The 18713-nt window shown below is 42.4% G+C and overlaps 2 protein-coding genes across 11 annotated transcripts in view; one reads left to right on the plus strand and one right to left on the minus strand.

The window, feature by feature from the left end:
* Window positions 1–2442, minus strand: part of MAPK14 (mitogen-activated protein kinase 14) — a 77904-nt gene extending 75462 nt beyond the window's left edge. Inside the window, exon 1 of one of the 3 annotated variants that reach the window (XM_059178498.1) lies at window positions 1966–2442. In XM_059178498.1, coding sequence (XP_059034481.1) covers window positions 1966–2081 — 116 coding nt within the window. In that variant the 5' untranslated portion in view covers window positions 2082–2442. The remainder of the gene's footprint in view (window positions 1–1965) is intronic. The other 2 variants (XM_059178497.1, XM_059178499.1) reach the window with 2 other exon arrangements.
* A 98-nt stretch (window positions 2443–2540) lies between these two features.
* SLC26A8 (solute carrier family 26 member 8) overlaps window positions 2541–18713 on the plus strand; it is a 77766-nt gene continuing 61593 nt past the window's right edge. For 3 of the 8 annotated variants that reach the window (XM_059178492.1, XM_059178488.1, XM_059178496.1), the window contains exons 1-2: window positions 2541–2711; window positions 13462–13648. In XM_059178492.1, coding sequence (XP_059034475.1) covers window positions 2681–2711; window positions 13462–13648 — 218 coding nt within the window. In that variant the 5' untranslated portion in view covers window positions 2541–2680. The other 5 variants (XM_059178494.1, XM_059178493.1, XM_059178491.1 and 2 more) reach the window with 5 other exon arrangements.

Genomic DNA, 18713 nt, shown 5'->3' on the forward strand with positions numbered 1-18713 from the left:
TATGCCTTTTGAATTTTATACAATGTGAACACATGACCTATTTTTAAAAATCTGTTTGGCAAAATTACTTCCAAGTGTCAGATACTGCTGGCTTCTGTAAGCCAGAAAAGTACAGTACTAAAGAAATGTAAAGGTCATTTTAAGGACACCTCACTGAAAATCTGAATCTTCAATTCCAGTGTAGAGTTATTCATACCAACAGCAGGAAAACCTTACAAGCATTTCAAGTTCACTAAACTCCCCAGAGTTGAGTTATTCTGCTGTATCATTTCATTAAAGTTTAAACATCATTGGAAACAAAAACCTGGTACTACAAAAATTAATGTCAACTGGAGAATGAAAAATAAAGGCAAAAAAGTAAGCTATCAAAGGAGCAATGATCTAAATAAATCTTTGAAAATTTGCAAATCAATCACACACATATATACACATCTATAGTAAAATGTCACAAATTCCCTTAAAATCTAAAATGCCGTATTATTTAAAAAATGGAGATGTCAAGCATGGAGCTATCAGCAACATTAACTCACACAGCTTGAACTAGAAGATGCAACATGATCTGTTTCCTGACACAATTGCATAATCTCAATTACCCAGAAGATTCTACCAAACAGGAAATTCATGATGTGACTGCAAGAAACACAGGAATTATAAAGATTAACACATCCAAAAGTCTGGAATTTGTTCCAAAACAAAAAAATAATTTTATAAAGCCCCTTTCAAATGATGCATGCACATGAATACATGAATTAGTCTCAAATCAGCAGCTCTCAAGTTACAGTAAATCTAAAATCGAGTGTGTAATACCTAAATTAGTGAAATATTTCAGATCCAGAAATTTTATGTTATCAATTTAATTTAAAACACCCAGTGTGATTTAAAGATGAGACGTGTCTCTTCCTTCCTTTGCTATAGACTACTCCTTCCTTTGCTATAGATCTTTACAAAAACCATCGTGTACCTCAGGCTACAAATGCAGATAAGTTCCCTGCAAACTCTCTCACGGACTTTAAAATATATATATATATTCACAAGATGTACTGCAATTTAAAAATATTTACAATACACCCCAGCATTGTTAGTAACTTCTTGCTCTTGAGCGCGTCCAACGGATCTGAATCTCGCTTGCTCCAAAGGGGAAAATTGTTTTGCCAAACAATACTTAAATGAGCAGTGGTATGTGACTAATCAGTGAGGCCGCCAGCTTCTCAAGCTGCAGTGTTCTTGCAGGCACTACCACCCACCCCCACTCTGCAAAAAGGAAATACGCTTTCAACCGAATCGGAAACACACCACTCAAGCTGGCACTGTGCTGGCCGAGATAAAGTCGGTATTTTAGGTTCCACGGGTCGCTGATAATGCAAGTGCGAATTCAAAACGAATGCTTCTCAAAAGGAGATTTCGAAAGAGGTTTGCAAAAAAAAAAAAAAAAAAAAAAAAAAAAAAAAACACCCGGACAGATCGCCCTTCGTCGTCGTCAGTTTTGTTCCGACAACCGCAGTCTCCCAGTCGAGCTTTGCCCTTCTGCTTCTCCCTGCAGCTCCCCGGGCTTGTCTGCTTTGAGGGCGGGCTTTGGCGCCCAAAGTAGACGCACCTCCGGAGAGGATCTTCCTGCTGGATGCTGGCAGGGAGACCCCCGAAGAGGCACCCCCGCCCCCGTGCCTGCCCCCGAAGCAGCAATCCCCACAAGAAGGGCTTGCGCAAGGTGCGAGCCGGGGACGAGCTCCAGCACCACAACCCACCGTGGACCTGCATCGTGCACACAGCTGACCGCCTACCTGGGGGTGCAGAGTGAGGGGTGCAAGGGGTACAAGGAGTGCAGGACAGGGGTCCAAGAGGCAGCGGTGCTCTCCCCCAAGGAAAATTCCTGCCGCTTGGTGCATCGCTGAGCTATGGGGGCAGGCCTGGCTCTGGGGTATTAAGGGCCACTCAGCCCACCGCAGACCCAAACCCGGTGACACTCACCACACGGAGCCATAGGCACCAGAGCCCACCGGGGAGAGATTCTGGTAACGCTCGGGCACCTCCCAGATTGTCTTGTTCAGCTCCTGCCGGTAGAACGTGGGCCTCTCCTGAGACATCTTCCAGCGGCGGCCGCGGGGCTAGGAGGTGGCCCTGAGGGGCCCCGCCTGCGCCCGCTCCCGCTCCCCGGCCCTCGTCGCCCGCCCGGCCCGGCGGGGACCTGGAGCTGGCAGTCGGCGCAGGTGCGGCAGACGCGACCCCGCCGACTCCCGCGCGCGCGGCCCCTGTCAGCCGCAGCTGCTGGACGCGCCTCAGCGACGGGAGCGAGCCCGGCTAAGGGCAAGGGCACGCTCCGGAGCCCAAGGCTGCGCCCACCACGCTCTCCCTGCACCCTCTCCCAGACCAGGCCGACTCCCGGCTGCGCCGCGGGACTACCGCTCCAGCTGCAGCGCCCGCTGAGGTTCCAGTGGTCGCCGTTCCAGAGCCAGCGAACAGGAGCCTCTTGCCGTACTCTCGCGAGAGCAGCTCCCGGGACTCTCCGCGAGCCGAGATTTTACCCAATATGGAACCTGCCCACGGGAGGGGGTTGACGACGGGAGAGGATGGGAGGAGCACTTCTCGCGAGAAAAGAGCAACAGCTGGACACCAGAGGCAAGAACTCTCAGGGACTTAAGGGCGCGAAGGCGGACCCGGGAAGGAAGGGATAACCTGGCAATGTATGCCGCGTGCGCCCCACCGTGGTCGGCGGGGTAAGTGCCTGGCTCCGTTGTGGAAAGCGACAGTGACTAATAGGGTGTCGGGAAAAGAGCCAAAAGATCTTTGAACTGCCTGTAGTCAACCAGCAGCTGAGCATCTGCTAAGCAGAACACCCAATTTCCAAGAAATATTTACATTAAAAAAAGGAGATTCTGGCCAGAAAGCCGTTGTATCCCATCTGCTCAAAGACATACGGCTTAATCTTCGGAATTGTGACGAACTCTATCCCAAAAGCAAATATTAGTTCTGCATTAAGGCTGAGGTTTTCCATCCAAACTCTCCTAGCGGTTCTTAAACTTTTATGTGCAGAAGAATCACTTTACATGTTTAAAAATGCAAAGTCTCAGGACCCACAGGGAGTCTAAGTGGATAGGTCCGTGACAGGCTCCAAGAATGCGCATTTTTACAAAATGCCCCAGGTAGTTCTGATTAAGGAAAGTCTCCGGTATCTCCCTTTGAAAGGGGTTTTGAAACATTACTCAGAGGGTTTGAAACTGATTTCTGCTCTGAAGCTTCCAGTGAAGACGATTTTAAGCATTTGATTCATGCCTTTCAGATTAAGAAGCAGCCGGGTGGCTCAGTGGGTTAAAGCCTCTGCCTTCGGCTCAGGTCATGATCCCAGGATCCTGGGATGGAGCCCCACATCGGGCTCCCTGTTCGACAGGGAGCCTGCTCCCCCCACCTTCTCTCTGCCTGCCTCTCTGCCTACTTGTGATCTCTATCTGTCAAATAAATAAAATCTTTAAAAAAAAAAAAAGGGGGGGGGAGCAAGGCAGAGAGTGGTCTTCTGGCAGTGTCACATCAGGCAAGTCGATTGACGTTTCTTAGACCTACGTTCTAGTTCTGGGAAAAATAATTCCTGCAAAAATAATTCCTGCCTTACATTCCCACCTTATAGGGTTATTTATAAAGCTGAACAAAATAAGTGTGATTGGGCAAGATATTATAACCCCATACCTCCCCCCACTTTTAAGCTTGTCACAATCTCTCTTAGAAATAACTGGGTTAGGGGCGCCTGGGTGACTCAGTTGGTTGGACGACTGCCTTCAGCTCAGGTCATGATCCTGGAGTACCAGGATCGAGTCCGGCATCGGGCTCCCAGCTCCATGGGGAGTCTGCTTCTCCCTCTGACCTTCTCCTCCTTCATGCTCTCTCTCTCACTTTCTCTCTCTCTCAAATGTATTTTTAAAATCTTAAAAAAAAAAAGAGAGAGAGAGAGAGAGAGAGAGAGAGAAAGAAAGAAAGAACGAACTCGGTCCGAGCCAGGACACTTCTCAGCACTTACTTAGAGAGCTTTGGTGTTACGCATCCCTTGGAGTGCTCCGATTTTGCCTATCTTGTCCCAGCATCTTGCACAGTGCCTGGAACATAACTGGTACACCATAAATATTTATTGGACTAATCATGAATAATGACCATGATCTCAGTTTAGGAGGTAGTTCAGGATCCTCAGTTCTCCTTGAGGAAAAACAAAAACCAGAATCATGGATGATTCATGGAAAGCTTTTCTTTGGGGGATTCAGTGTGGCTTAGCCTGGACTCTCTTGCCTATGAAGACACCCGGCTTGAAAATGTTCCAAAATGCAGGTTAGAGAGCTTTCCCATAAGTAATGAAGGTTGAAGGAGGAAGTAAGAGTAAGAAATATGACTGTGATATAGCAGGTAGGAGTGGGGAACCAAGGTAATGAGTGCATTGATAGAAGGGAAGAAACTCAGCAGCAGGAATCCTAAGGAATTCATAAAATTATCCAAAAAATTGGGATAGTGAGGTGAGTGACTGAAAGGGCAAAGATGAAGTAAGCAGTACATTCAGTCACTCATTCAACAATTACGTACTGAATACCTACTGGGTACCAGGCACTTCTAATTAAAGTCGATTCAAAAACAGAGGCAGTTGCTGCTTACATGAGATTTACAATTTATTAACCTATTACTATATGCGCATTGTTTATGCACTGATAATACAGCAGTTACAGATAAAAATCCCTGCCTTATGGGGGTGACAATCTACAAAAAGTAAGGACTAAGTAAAGTGAACACATTAGATACTAATACAGTAATTGAGCAGGTGTAAAACCGCTCTGGGCCAAGCAGGACTACAAGGCAGAGTTAGAGACAGTGACAGGGGCTGAATCAACTTCAGAAGGTTAAAGGGCGGGGCTCTAGAGGGGAGCGCAGCAAGAGACCTGGGCAGAAGAGCGTCCTTCAGTGGGAGGAGTCAGGGTTGTGGGCAGAGAGCTAAGGTTGGAAACCCGAATGACCTTCTAGCCTCCAGTTTCCTCCTTCGTCTTCTGACCTGACGTGGTCGTAGGGTGACTTAAGTGAATGACTCTAAGTGAAGTGCAGGGCACAAGGCCTGGTATCTAGATGCCCCCCAGCCAAGAGCAGTCAAACCCCAAAGCAAGTGGAGGCCTGGATGGCACAGGTGAAGGGGCTTCCCCAGCCCAGGTACCCCCTCCCAACCCTCTTCTCCCGGCTCCCTACTGCAACTGCCCATTCTCCGGTACCCCGCCCGCCAGAACGCCCGCGAGCTCGGCCGCAACGGCTCGGGAACGGCCGGCGTCCGCGTCTACAGCGCCGCCAGCCGGGTCCGAGCAGCGTCCGACCCCAGCGCCAGCACTCGCGCCACGCTCCGGGAACCAAGTGGATCCGCGGCCCGGAGCTGTAAGGGGCCGAGCGCCGCAGGTTTGAGCCAGACTCGGGAGTCCGGGTGCGGGGCACCAGGTCCTCTTTACCCTTCTAAGTCCCCGGGCGGGGGCTGCGTCCGTCACTCGCCGGGTCGGCCCCCGTCACGGGCGTTCAGTCAATATTGGCGAAATGAAGGAATGATGGTGGTCCTCGAGAGCTTATCTCTCGGAGGCATCAGTTCTACTTGTGAAAGGCAAGGGCTAGAGGCAATGCGGGCGATTTGCAACGGAATCCTTGCAGACTCATCGGTCTGAGTTGTCTGCAGCCGGAAACTCTCCCTACCACCTCACCGTCTGTGCCCAGGAGCGCCTTCTGCTTTCAGACCTCACTGCTCTGTTCATTTATTCCTTCGGACTGAGCCCCCACTCCCACCTGCTATGGCCCCTTTCCTTTAACTCTTGTTAATGAATCAGTGTCCCCGTTTGAAGCCTTCTCCAACATCCGCACCCCGACCATGAGTTTCTCTCCAACATACCCCACTGGTAATAGTCTCATCAAGTCGCATTTAAGGTAGTTGTTCAAGTGTCCGGTGGTCAGCTCCTTGAGGGCTGTCGGCTGATGATTCATCCCCAGCCACCGGACAGTGTGACTGAAGGATATTAAAAACGATGCACCTCGCTCGTGCCTTTGCTGTATTCCAAATACATTCCCTATAAAAGTGAGGTAGTAATGGGCAAAGGGCTGTTGTGTTTGATGGAACTACAAATACTTATTTGAAATTTCGGAAGTGAATTTTACCTTAGCATGATTATAGAGGATATAGGAAAGATGACGCTATGGGGCAAAAGATACTTGCAACTAAAGTAAGGTTCAGGATTTCATATCTATCAGGCCAATAGTCAGAAAATTGGGTCGCATTTAAATTTTTTATGCTTGGCTTTTTAAAATACTTTCAACACATCATGTAAATGAATCAATGGATGGCTGGTTAGACAGGAGTTGTATGGGGGATGCAGGGACTAGGTCAAAAGTCCCTGTTTTTAACAGTGCTCCCAAAGTTAGCACAGAAAGACTGACCAAGGAAAGATAATTGACTGCTTTTATAGTGGCCCCCAAACTTGACTGTGTATCCGAATCACCTGGAGCTTTTCTTAAACCAGCTGCTGGCCCATCCTCAGAGTTCTGATAATTTAATTAAGTCTTGCTAGGTAGGGCCTGAGAATTTGCAATTCTAACATGTCCCCAGATGATGCTGATGCTATTAGTGTGGGCCCTTAGTGTGGATTATATAGATTAAAATAATTTGTTAATTACAAAATAAAATAATAAAATAATTTTTGTTAATTACTAGGGAAGCATGATGCCCAGAATGACATTTGTAGAATCAGAAAATGAAATCTTAAAAACTCTGGACCTGTGGTCATCCCACCTAAATATTTTGTTTGATGTCAGGAAGCATCAGGGAATTGTTTTTCTTTTCCTTTTCCCTTTCCTTTTGTAAGAGAGAGTGCACAAGCAAGGGGTAGGTAGGGGCAGAGAGAGAATCTCTCCATGCCCAGCACATGGCAAACCAAGAGTTGGGAGACTTAACCGACTGTGTCAGCCAGGCCCCCCCGCCCCGAAATTGTTTCTTAAGTGGACACTTAACCTTCAGGATTATGGGTAGAGCTCAGCATGTTGTTGATCACACTTTGGACAGAGGTCCATCACACTGATGCCTTCAGGAGTCAGTAACAGAGATTCCTCCCCCACCTTGCACTGTGCCTCAGCCGACAGGTACATTATTCCATCAGTGTGGTTTGGTAACTTTTTTCTGAAGTGTGCAACCTGCTCCACATCAAACTACATCTGCCTCTTGTAAATAGGAGCTTCTTGTCATCATACTTTGTCACAAGTGTCCTGCTAGGACATGTAAATGAAGCACTAGGGTTTCTAGGAAATCCACAAAGACATAATGAAGCTGGACAAACTCCAGAGATGACACACTCCAGACAACAACAGCAAAAACCAATAAGGAAATCATGCGTTTTACCTCACTACCTTTCACCAGTCGTGTGACGAACCCTGAAAGAAAGCTTTCCTGCAGCCTCTGCTAGCTATCCCTCACTGTGGTCCCTCCCCCGAGTTATGACTTGATTCCTTTTGCCCTAAACTACAGTAATACTCATCATCTCCACTTGGACTTCTTGCCTCAGTCTCTCCTGTCCAACAGAACTTTCTGTGATGATGCAAATGTTTCATACTTGCACTGTTCAGTAGGGTATATCTGCCGCATATGGTTGTTGAGCACTTACAGTGTAGCTAATGCAACTGAGGGACTGATTTTTTCATTTTGGTTTATTTTAATTACATTTAAATAGCCACAGGTAGCCAGTGGCTACCATATTGAACAGTATACCTCTAGACCATACCACTGCCATCACTCATCCTCCCAAAAAACCTCCTTGTGCCTATGACTAGTCCTGCTCAAGCACTTTTTTCTTTCCATCATGGTAAGTGTAGTCTTTGATCTCCATCCCCTCTTTCACCCATTTCCCCCACCCCTTCTCTAGTAACCATCCTCTTATTCTCTATAATTAAGAGTTTCCTTGATTGTCTGTCTGTCTGTCTGTCTCTCTTCCTTTGCTCATTTGTTTTGTAAAATTCCTCATAAGAGAGAGATCATATGGTGTTTGTCTTTCTCTGACTTACTTCCCTTAGCATCATACTCTCTAGCTCCATCTATATTGTTGCAAATGGCAAGATTTCATTCTTTTTATGGCTGAATAATATTCCATTATATAATATATACCACATCTTCTTTACCCATTCATCTAGCAGTGGACACTTGAGCTGCTTCCATAGTTTGGCTATTGTAAATAATGCTGCAGTAAACATAGGGGTACATGTATCCCTTTGGATTAGTGTTGTATTTTGGGGATAAATACCCGATAGTGCAATTACTAGATTGTAGAGTAGTTCTATTTTTCATTTTCTGAGAAACATCCATATTGTTTCCACAGCAGCTATACCAATTTGCATGCCCACCAACAGTGCAAGAAGGTTCCTTTTTATCCACATTCTTCCCAATACTTGTTTCTTGTGTTTTTAATTGTAGCCACTCTGACAGGTGTAAGGTGACAGGTATAAGGTTTGGTTTGCATTTCCCTGATGATGGGTGATGTGGAGCATCTTTTCATGTGTCTGTTGGTCATCTAGATGTTTTCTTTGGAAAGATGTCTGTTAAAGTTTTCTGCTTATTTTTAGTTGGATTAGTTATCAATAATAACTAATAATAATAATAAGTAACTAATAATTAATATTAGTTATTATTAGTTCTTAGTTTTAATTGGGTATTGAGTTGTATCTGTTCTTTATAGATTTTGGACACTAACCCTTTATTAGATATGTCATTGGCAAATACCTTCTCCCATTCTGTAAGTTGTCTTTTAGTTTTGTTGATTGTTTCCTTCACTGTCCAGAAATTTTTTATTTTTTTATTTTTATATTTTAAAGATTTTATTTATTTATTTGACAGACAGAGATCACAAGTAGGCAGAGAGACAGGCAGAGAGAGAAGGGAAGCAACTCCCTGCTGAGCAAAGAGCCCGATGTGGGGCTTGATTCCAGGACCCCGGGATCATGACCTGAGCCGAAGGCAGAGGCTTTAACCCAATGAGCCACCCAGGCGCCCCCAGAAATTTTTTATTTTGATGGAGTCCAAATAATGTATTTTTTCTTGTATTTGCATTGCCTTAGGAGACATATCTAGAAAAAATGTTGCTATGGCCAATGTCAAAGAAATTACTGCCTGTGCTCTCTTCAAGGATTTTTATGGTTTTAAGTTTCACACTTAGGTCTTTATTGCATTTTGAGTTTATTTTTATGTATGGTGTAAGAAAGGGATCCAATTTCATTCTTTTGCATGTTGCTGTCCAGTTTTCCCAATACCATTTGTTGAAAAGACTGTCTTTTCCACACCGTGTATTCATTCCTCATTTGTCAAAGATTGATTGACCATATAATTGTGGGTTTATTTCTGGGCTTTCTATTCTATTCCATTTATCTATGTGTCTACTTTTATGCCAGTACCATATTGTTTTAATTACTGTTGCTTTATAATATAACTTGAAGTTTGGAATTGTGATACCCCCAGTTTTGTTTTTCGTTTTTAAGATTACTGTGGCTATGTGGGGTCTTTTGTGGTTCCATAGAAATTTAAGAATTGTTTGTCCTAATTCTGTGCAAAATGCTGTTTTAAACACTTTAAACAACTAAAAAGTCCAAGTTCAACCCAGATATTCCAGACCCTCCAGGAATAGGCCTCAACTGACTTTTTGGGGCTTGACACTGACTTCATGCAGATATATATATATATATATATATATATATATATATATATTTTTTTTTTTTTTTTTTTTTAAGATTTGTTTCATATATTTTGGAGAGACTGTGTCTGTGAGCAGGGGAAGGGGCAGAGGGGGAGGGGCAGAGGACGTAGGAGAGAAACTCAAGCAGACTTTCTGCTGAGCGCAGAACCAAAGACAGGGCTCCATCTCACAACTCTGAGGTCATAACCTAAGCTGAAATCGAGAGTCAGACACTCAACCCACTGAGCCACCCAGGCTCTCCTTTACTCAGATTATTAGATTACTTGCTTTATATTATCTTTGTAATTTTATCTTGTTCTCTTCCTTCAATACCTTATTCTCTTCTCTGCCCCCAGTTTAGACAGAACAGAGTTCATCTCTCCCCAATAAGGCCTGTCTCGTCCCCCTAGGTTGGAATTGTTAATCCCACTCTGTAGGAGATCACATGGTATTAGGATGTGGCATGATTTTAGAATCAGAAAGACAGGGTTCAGGTTCTGGCTCAGCTATTTAAGCCTTTTATGACTCTGAGAAACCACTAACCTCATCAGTAAAATGGGTATCATCATCATGAGGAAAAGAGGACCTCTCTTGAGATGATGTGTGAGAAGAACCTGGCATATGGCAGAGCAGCAATAAATGTAAATATCTCCTGTCTTTCCCACCTGTCAACTCTTAGAGCACTATATTTTGGAATTTTTAGTCTGCTGAACTATAGAGTCTTTGTCCTTTTTAATCCCTAACACCTAGCACTCAACAAATGTTAGTGGAACACTAAATTAATTGAACACAGATGAAATAGCTCGTGAATTCTGAAGCAGAAACAAATGAAGGCCAAGAGTCCATATGGTAGAAATTTATAAAATTCTGAAAATAAAAGCAGATAGGCTTATCAAAACTTAGTCTGGTAGATGGGAGCTGCCTCTCGAAATATAAATGATGTAGATTTGAAGACAACAGAATGATACCCTACTTTCTGTAAGTGAACTAGTGGGATGCAATACCTCCAAAGAGCATGGCAACAGAAAATATAAATACTTTCACTTGGAAAGAGAGTTAGAGAAATTCTTGGGGGATAAAGTATAATTTGTGATAGGATAGCATGAGGGTATTTCGTGGCTTCCACAACAAGGCTCTTGGTATAGAGGTCACACACTGATGGTCCACAGGCTAAATCTGGCCTGCAGAGAGGTTTTGTTAGATATGCTCTGTGTTTAAAAAAAAAGAAAAAAAGTATAAAGTAATTGACAACATTTCAAAGTTAGAAGACTTCAGATAAAAATCTGCACTTGCCACTCATCTTGAGAAAGATCAGACCTGGCCTGGCTGGGCCCCACTTGCCCCATGCAAGGAGCTGTTGCTGCCTTCATCAGTCTCCCACTGTTCCCTCTGTGCCTCAATGTCTATATGTTGCCTGCTTTATGCCAACGCTGCCTTGGTACCACTTTCAGAAAGAAAATGCTAGATTTGAAACGCTGGATCCAACCCAGGATGGCAGTTTTTATAATCTCAGTATAATTGGCAGGTTAATTAGGTTCTCTCAGTTGTCAGGAACAGCTCTCTTCCAGCAATGGAAGCTTATTTTAAGATTACACAGGAAAAGTAAGGATGACTGGATGAATAGTCCTATGGATGGGGGAAGAAAAGGAAAAATATTACCTGTTTTAATATACAGTTCTGTTTTTTCTGTGGAAAACACATATTACTAATTCTCTTGAGTGATACATTGTAAAATACCTCTTCCGTCCTCTTCTATATTCCCCAATCACATGCCCACTTTATTGAATTTGTGATCTTTAGTTCATAGGTGTTATACAACACACAAGTGCTTTGAGGGTAGAAATACAATCTATGTCTACAGCTCAGTTAGTTAATTTCTCAAAATGTATAAAGTAATTGACTTGGTTTTATCACCCATAAAATGAGCATAATAGCAGTATTAGGATGGTCATGGAAATTATGTGAAATAACTCATGAAAAAAATCAAGTGCAATGCTTGGTATATAGCAAGTGTTCTATAAATTTTGCTGCTGCTGCTGCTAATGATACATGATCATTCTGAAGGAAAACAAAGCTGCTAGTACATTGAACTTGTTTTCAGCCTCACTTATAAAAGAATTACTTGGGTAATGTTGTGTGTTTACCCAGGTATCTTATATATCTATTGATAGATACATAGATATATATGCTTTTCCACATTTATGAGGAAGCAATTTGGTTTATGCTTTTTTTATTTTTCAAAAACATGATGAGGGACACCTGGGTGGCTCATTCAGTTAAGCATCTGACTCTCAATTTCTGTTCAGGTCATGAGATCAAGCCCAGCATCAGGCTCATGATCAGTGAGGAGGCAGCTTGAGATTCCTTCTCCTTCTTCCTCTGTCCCTCCCCCTGCCCACACTCTCTTGCATGATCTCTCTCTAAAATAAATAAATAAATAAATAAATAAATAAATAAAATCTTTTAAAAATAGACAAGAATAATTATACTTTCTCCCAGAAATAGACCTGTAGCCATCCTCAGTAACTGCTACTTATTTTCTTAAAAGAGCAGAATGATACAGATTTTTAAGACTTAATGTGACCCAGGGCACCTGGGTGGCTCAGTCAGTTAAGCATCTGCCTATGACTCAGGTCATGATCCCGGGGTCCTGGAATCAAGCTCCATATCTGGGTTCCATGTTTAGCAGGGAGACTGCTTCTCCTTTTCCCTCTCCCTCTGCCACTCCTGCTGCTTGTGTTCTCTCTCTCTCTCTAGCTCTCTCTCTCAAATAAAAAAAAAAAAATCTTTAAAATTCAATGGTCTTAGAGACCACGTGTTCCAACCATGTTATTTTATGCATGAAACCAAAGGAAAACTGACCCTCAGTTTCTGAGACACTTGCTCCTAATCATATAGCTAGTTAGAAAAACAGCCTGGGCTGGAACCCGAATCTCTTGATAGCCCATGCAATGTTTTTTCTGCTACACCATGGTGCCACTAGCTGGTACTTCCCGGCAATATTCTGGCACCTGGGGATATAGCTGTGAGCAAAGTCCTACCTCTTGGGCTTATATTTTAGTAAGGGAAACAGACAATGGACAAATATTGAATCAGGTCCTGACAAGCGCTATGAAGAAAAGGAAGGGATTAAGGGAAGAAGATACTGTATTGACCACTTCACCTTCAGTGTTTGTGGTAAAAATTGATGGTTCTACTGACTTTTACCTCATAATCATTTCCTCCACAACATAGCAATGTAATTGAACATAAAGAAAACTAGGTTTCCTAGCAAGACATTTGGGTTCTAGTCCTGACTCTAATTATTAAACAACCAAAGCTGTTGAAACTTTTAGGTCTCCCTGTTTGGAAAATGAGACTAATACACACCTTGCATTTTCTATAGGTGGCTTTGAGTATAAAATTATACACAGAAAGTTTTTATTAAGACATCATGTGTTGGGATGGCTGGGTGGCTCAGTCAGTTAGGTGTCTGCCTTTGGCTCAGGTCATGATCCCAGGGTCATGGGGTGGAGTTCTCTATCCAGCTCTTTGTTTAGCGGGGAGCCTGCTTCTCCCTCTGCCTCTACTGATCCCCCTGTTTGTGCGCGCTCTCTCTCTCTCTGATAAATCAATCAATCAATCAATCTTTAAAAAAAAAAAAAGACAGCAAGTGTTATGCAAATACCAGATATCATTATATGGAAATTTTATTTCCATAAGAATGTGCCAAGAATCTAGATTTTTTAAAAACTGTTTTTTGTTTGATCTCTTCCCACTCAACCAGGAATGTTGCAACCAGAGAGGAACCCCCAGGGTTTTGGCTATAAATACAGGGAAAATTCTTTCACATATGACGTCAAGCGAGATGTGTACAATGAGGAGACCTTTCAACAGGAACACAGAAGGAAGAGTATTTCCTCTGGAAACTTGGACATCGACATCACCACGTTCAGACACCACGTCCAGTGCCGGTGGGTGTGGGGGGTCATTCAGCTGCCTCCAAGCTAGCAGCACCAAAACCCTACTTTACTCCTACAGTGCCTACTTCTGTCTTCCTCCTCTGAATTCCTATCTTCAGGACCCTTGGGCTGCTGTGTGATTTTTCTTCAGTTGGTTTGCTTATGGTTTGTCCTATAGCACCCTCTTGAATAAAAATTTCTTGGATATCCCTGACAGCATCTATGGATGATATTTAATAAATACATCATTTGATTAGCTGCTATTACCAGTCTCCTAAACAGCCACAGAAGCAGCGATGGTCAACTAAGTAGTGGTAGCAGAATGAGATCCTTCTAACCTCATATCCCACGAACCCTAGGCAGTACTTGCACAACTGTACAATGTAGAACTCACTGCCTCTGATAGTCACTGGGATTATGTGGGTCCTCCAGTTCAGGGGCCCTTAGCCTGTTTTTGTGCTATCAACCTTGCAGCAGGCTGGTAAAGCTAATAGACATCTTTGCAGGATAATTTTTTTTTTTTTTACTTAAAAAAATTGTGGTAAAATACATATAACAGAAAACCAGCCATTTTAACCAGTCTTAAATGTACAAATAAACAACATTAATGACATTTCACGATGTTCTGCAACCACTGTTTTCAAAACTTTTTCGTCACCCCAAACAGAAACTTTGGACCTGTTAAGCAATAATTCCCCATTGTCCCTTCCTCCTCACCCCTGGTGACCTCTCCTCTCTGTTCTGTCCCTATGCCTCTTCTAGACAATTTATTTAAGTATAATCATGCAATTTTTGTCTTTCCTCTCTGGTTGATTTCACTTAGCATGATGTTTTCACACTTAACTATGTTGTAGCGTGGATCAGTACTTCATTTCATTTTATGGCTGATGATATCCCATTGTACGTAAATATCGTATTTTGCATATCCATTCATCTGCTCGTGCACCCTTGGGTTGTTTTCACTTTTTGGCTATTGCGAATAATGCTGCCATGAATATTGGCATAGGAGTGTCTGTTGGAGAACCTGTCTTCAACTCTGTCAGGTATATAACTGAAATTAGAATTGTTGGATCTTATGGTGACTCTCTGTTTAATTTTTTGCAGAACCACCAGACTTTTTCATACAAGCTATACTACTGTACGTTCTCACTAGCAATGTACAAGTGTTTTTGCTCTTCAACTTGTGTTATTTTTCCCCTTTTTTTTTTTTTAATTATAGCCATCCTGTCAGGCATGAAGTGATATCTCATTGTGGAGTTTGGTTTGGTTTGGGTTTTTTTGCATTTCCCTAAGAACTAAATATGTTGAGATCTCTTCATGTGCTTACTGGTTGTTATTATATCTTCTTTAAAGAAATGTCTCTTTACCTCTTTTAAAATTAGGTTGTCTTTTTATTGTTGAGTTGTAGTAGTTCTGTACATATCCTGGATACTAAACCCTTATCAGATATATGATTTGCAAATATTTTCTTCCATTCTGTGGACTTTCTTTTCTGTGGGTTGAATGGTGTCATTTGGTGCACCAGTTTATAATTTTCATGAGATCCAGTCCATCCATTTTTTTGTTTTGTTGCCTATGATTTTGGTGACATCTTTAAGAAACTATTGGGAAATCCAATATTATGAAGATTTTCTTCTATAAGTTTTATAGTGTTTAGCTCTTAAATTAAGATTCTTGATCCATTTTGAGTTAATTTTGTATATAGTATAAAGTTAGGGTCTGACTTCATTCTTTCAATATGGAGATCCCATTTTCTCAGAACCATTCGTTGAAGAGACAGCTCTTGGGATACCTGAGTGGCTTAGTTGGTTAAGCCGCTGCCTTCGACTTAGGTCATGATCCCAGCTTCCTGGGATCGAGTCCCGCCTCGGGCTCCCTGGTCCGCAGGGAACTTGCTTCTCTCTCTCTCCCTCTGCCTGCCTCTTTGTCTGCTTGTGCACTCGCTCGTGCTCTCTCTCTCTCACTGTCAAATAAATAAATAGAATCTTTAAAAAAGAAGAAGAAGAGACAGTTCTTTCCCCATTGAATGGTCTTGGCCAGAATATTTTTTTAAAGCATAAAATACATAGGACTATAAAGTAAACCAGCTAGGTTGAAATATAGTTATCAAAATATTTTAAAATATCACAATAATGTTATTTAATAATATAGATCTAATAACTATCATAATTTCAAGGTAGTGATGAACATAAATGATATCTTAAGATCTCTGCAGCAATGTGAATGTAATATGAAAACATTGCAGTTTTTATTAGTGACAAAGGTTCTGCTGATACTACAGTGGCTTGTCAATATTCATAATTGATGGAAATGCTAAATTTCAGTTAGGAGGTAATGAAAATAAAGGTATAATTTTTTCTAAGTTCACATACCTACAAATTCTATCTATAGACCCTTGGGGGGGCATCCACCAACCTCAGGTGAGGGACCCTTTATAACCTACATCATTATATCAACCCTAAGTATTCAAGCTATCTTCACTCACACTTGGGATTTATCAGTCTTTCTTATCCCTTGACCTTTTACTACGGTTGGCCTGTGTTGGGTGAGGAAGGCCTCCACACAGCCCTATTGTAGACCTTCCTTCTCTGAGGCATTCTCCCTTGTTCATATCCTGCCTTTTGTAAGTTGTGGTCTTGGAGACCCTCCCCAGTTCTACATCACTATTCTCATTTTCTCTACTCCAGATGGGTCAGAGGTCATGTGTCAAAGAGGGGATTTAGGGGCACATTGACTTTGTCTCTACAAAAGGAGAATCTTTTCCTGACTTTTACTCCATCACAATAAGGTACTACCGAAGAAATTTCAGTCTAATTCCCCCCAACCTGCCCTATCCTTAGACACTTAAATCTGATCAGTTCTGCATCCCAGCTCCTTATTTCCGAAACATACAATTGTATCCACTTTTGGATTTTTAACATGAAAGGTTGCACAACTCTGTGGTTAAGAGCAAGGCTCAGAAGCCAGATTGCCTGGTTATGAATCCCAGTTCTTCTGCTTCCCAACTGTGTGACCTTAGGTAAGCTATCTAACCCACTTTGCCTCAGTTTCCTGATCTGTAAAAATGGGGATGATATTAGCATCTACTTGACTGTGATGCTAAATGCTCTTTGAATATTTGTATTTGTAAGGCACCTAGCAAATAAAAAACATGATTTTAGGTGGGGGTTTTTTAGTTTAAAAAAGTCTCTGAACTCTACATCTTCTTTTTCTTTTTTAAGATCTATTTATTTATTGAGAGAGAGAAAAAGAAAGCAAGTTGGGGAGAGTCAGAGGAGAGAATCTTCACACAGACTCTTCTCTGAGTGTGGAGTATGACACCGGACTCAATCTCATGACCCATGAGATCATGATCTGAGCTGAAACCAAGAGTCAGACACTCAACCAATTAAGCCACCCAGGTGCCACAACCACCTGTCACAAGCACCTGTGTTTCTTTTCTACAGAAAACCTCATCTCTTTTCTCATCTTCTCCCTTTCCATTAGCAACTACAAATATTCCCTTTCTTGTCAAAATGTCCCCGGTCCTTTCACATAGATTCTTACATTCCTTACTTTTAAGATGTCCTGAGTAAAATCCAGATTTGTGTCAAAATGCTTATACTGTGGCCCCCTACCCCCAAACTCCCCCCCCCGCCACACACATACACACACACACACACACACACACACACACACACTGGCTTTAATTCCTATCCCTCTAGCTCCTTCCTTGATTTCTTTTCAGGTCTAGAGTCCCATCATTCCATGTCCACTGTATTATTTTTCCATGCTAAAGAGCTTTGATGACTCTGCCTAGGGTGGCTTGTCTTCTGCCCAGTGGTACATGGGAGAGACGGGATCAGATGAAGGAAAAAATTGTCCCCATGACATGCTCTGCTCTCCCCTTTGGGGGCCATAATTGGAGAAAGCACCCTAGGTATCCTTGCCTACCATCCAAGGACTCTCATAAAAACAGCAATATGATGTTCCTTCTAAGCCAGTGATTTTTCCTGGCTCCCAAACAGAATTTAATAGCTGTCAATATGAAATATGGTGGTAATAGAGTGGAGAGAACACTGAAGTAAGAATCAGAAGTCCTGGTTTGTAGCCCCAGCTATGTCCACACTACTGTGACCTTGGAAAAATCACTTACACTTATTTGGCCTCAGTTACCTTAGGGGGAGTAATGGTCATAGTTGTGAGTCAAAACATGTGAAATTCTTTATGAGCACACATTTTAGCTTTGCATACACAAAAGTTCTAATTGTTATTATAGTCAAATCCCAGTTATCCAACTATAGCTCATATATTAAAAATCTTCATACTTTTGGCTTTCAGCCCATACTAAGATGTAACTAGCAAAAAGCAATTTAAAGCCATATTAGTTTTACTGGTTGATTGATTAACCAATTGACTAACAATGATTCTGCTATTTTAGATTTAGATTTAGAGGTTAATGTAGGTTTTCTCAATCTCAGCATCAGTAACATTTTGGACCAGAAAATCATTTCTAGGAGCACCTGGGTGGCTCAGTGGGTTAAGCCTCTGTACTTCGGCTCAGGTCATGATCTCAGGGTCCTGGGATTGAGCCCTGCATTGAGTTCTCTGCTCAGTGGGGAGCCTGTTTCTCTCTCTCTCTTTGCCGGCCTCTCTGACTACTTGTGATCTCTGTCTGTCAAAAAAATAAATAAAATCTTAAAAAAAAAAAAAGAAAAGAAAAATGTTTCTGACGTGGGGGCTGTCCTATGCACTACAAGATGTGTAGCAAAGATACAGATACCTCTACCCACCAGATACCAATAGCACCCTCTCCCTCAGTTGTGACAACCAAAAATGTCTCTAGACTTTGCCAAATGTCTCTTGGATAACAAAATTCGTTCTGATTGATGTCCACTAGGTTAAAGGATAATAAAACTTTATTTTTATTGCCTTTCCTTTATATGGCCAGCTCCAACCTTTTCTATAAATTTCTACATACTACAGATCAAAGCAGCATAGAGTTAATATTCAGTAAAGAAAATTGGTATATGGGAATGATGCGGACATCTTAATGGACCCTGCCTCCCACCAGTATCACATCTCAAAACACTGTCCT

This window comes from Mustela lutreola, chromosome 6 (assembly GCF_030435805.1).
Source record: "Mustela lutreola isolate mMusLut2 chromosome 6, mMusLut2.pri, whole genome shotgun sequence".
Lineage (NCBI taxonomy): Eukaryota > Metazoa > Chordata > Mammalia > Carnivora > Mustelidae > Mustela > Mustela lutreola.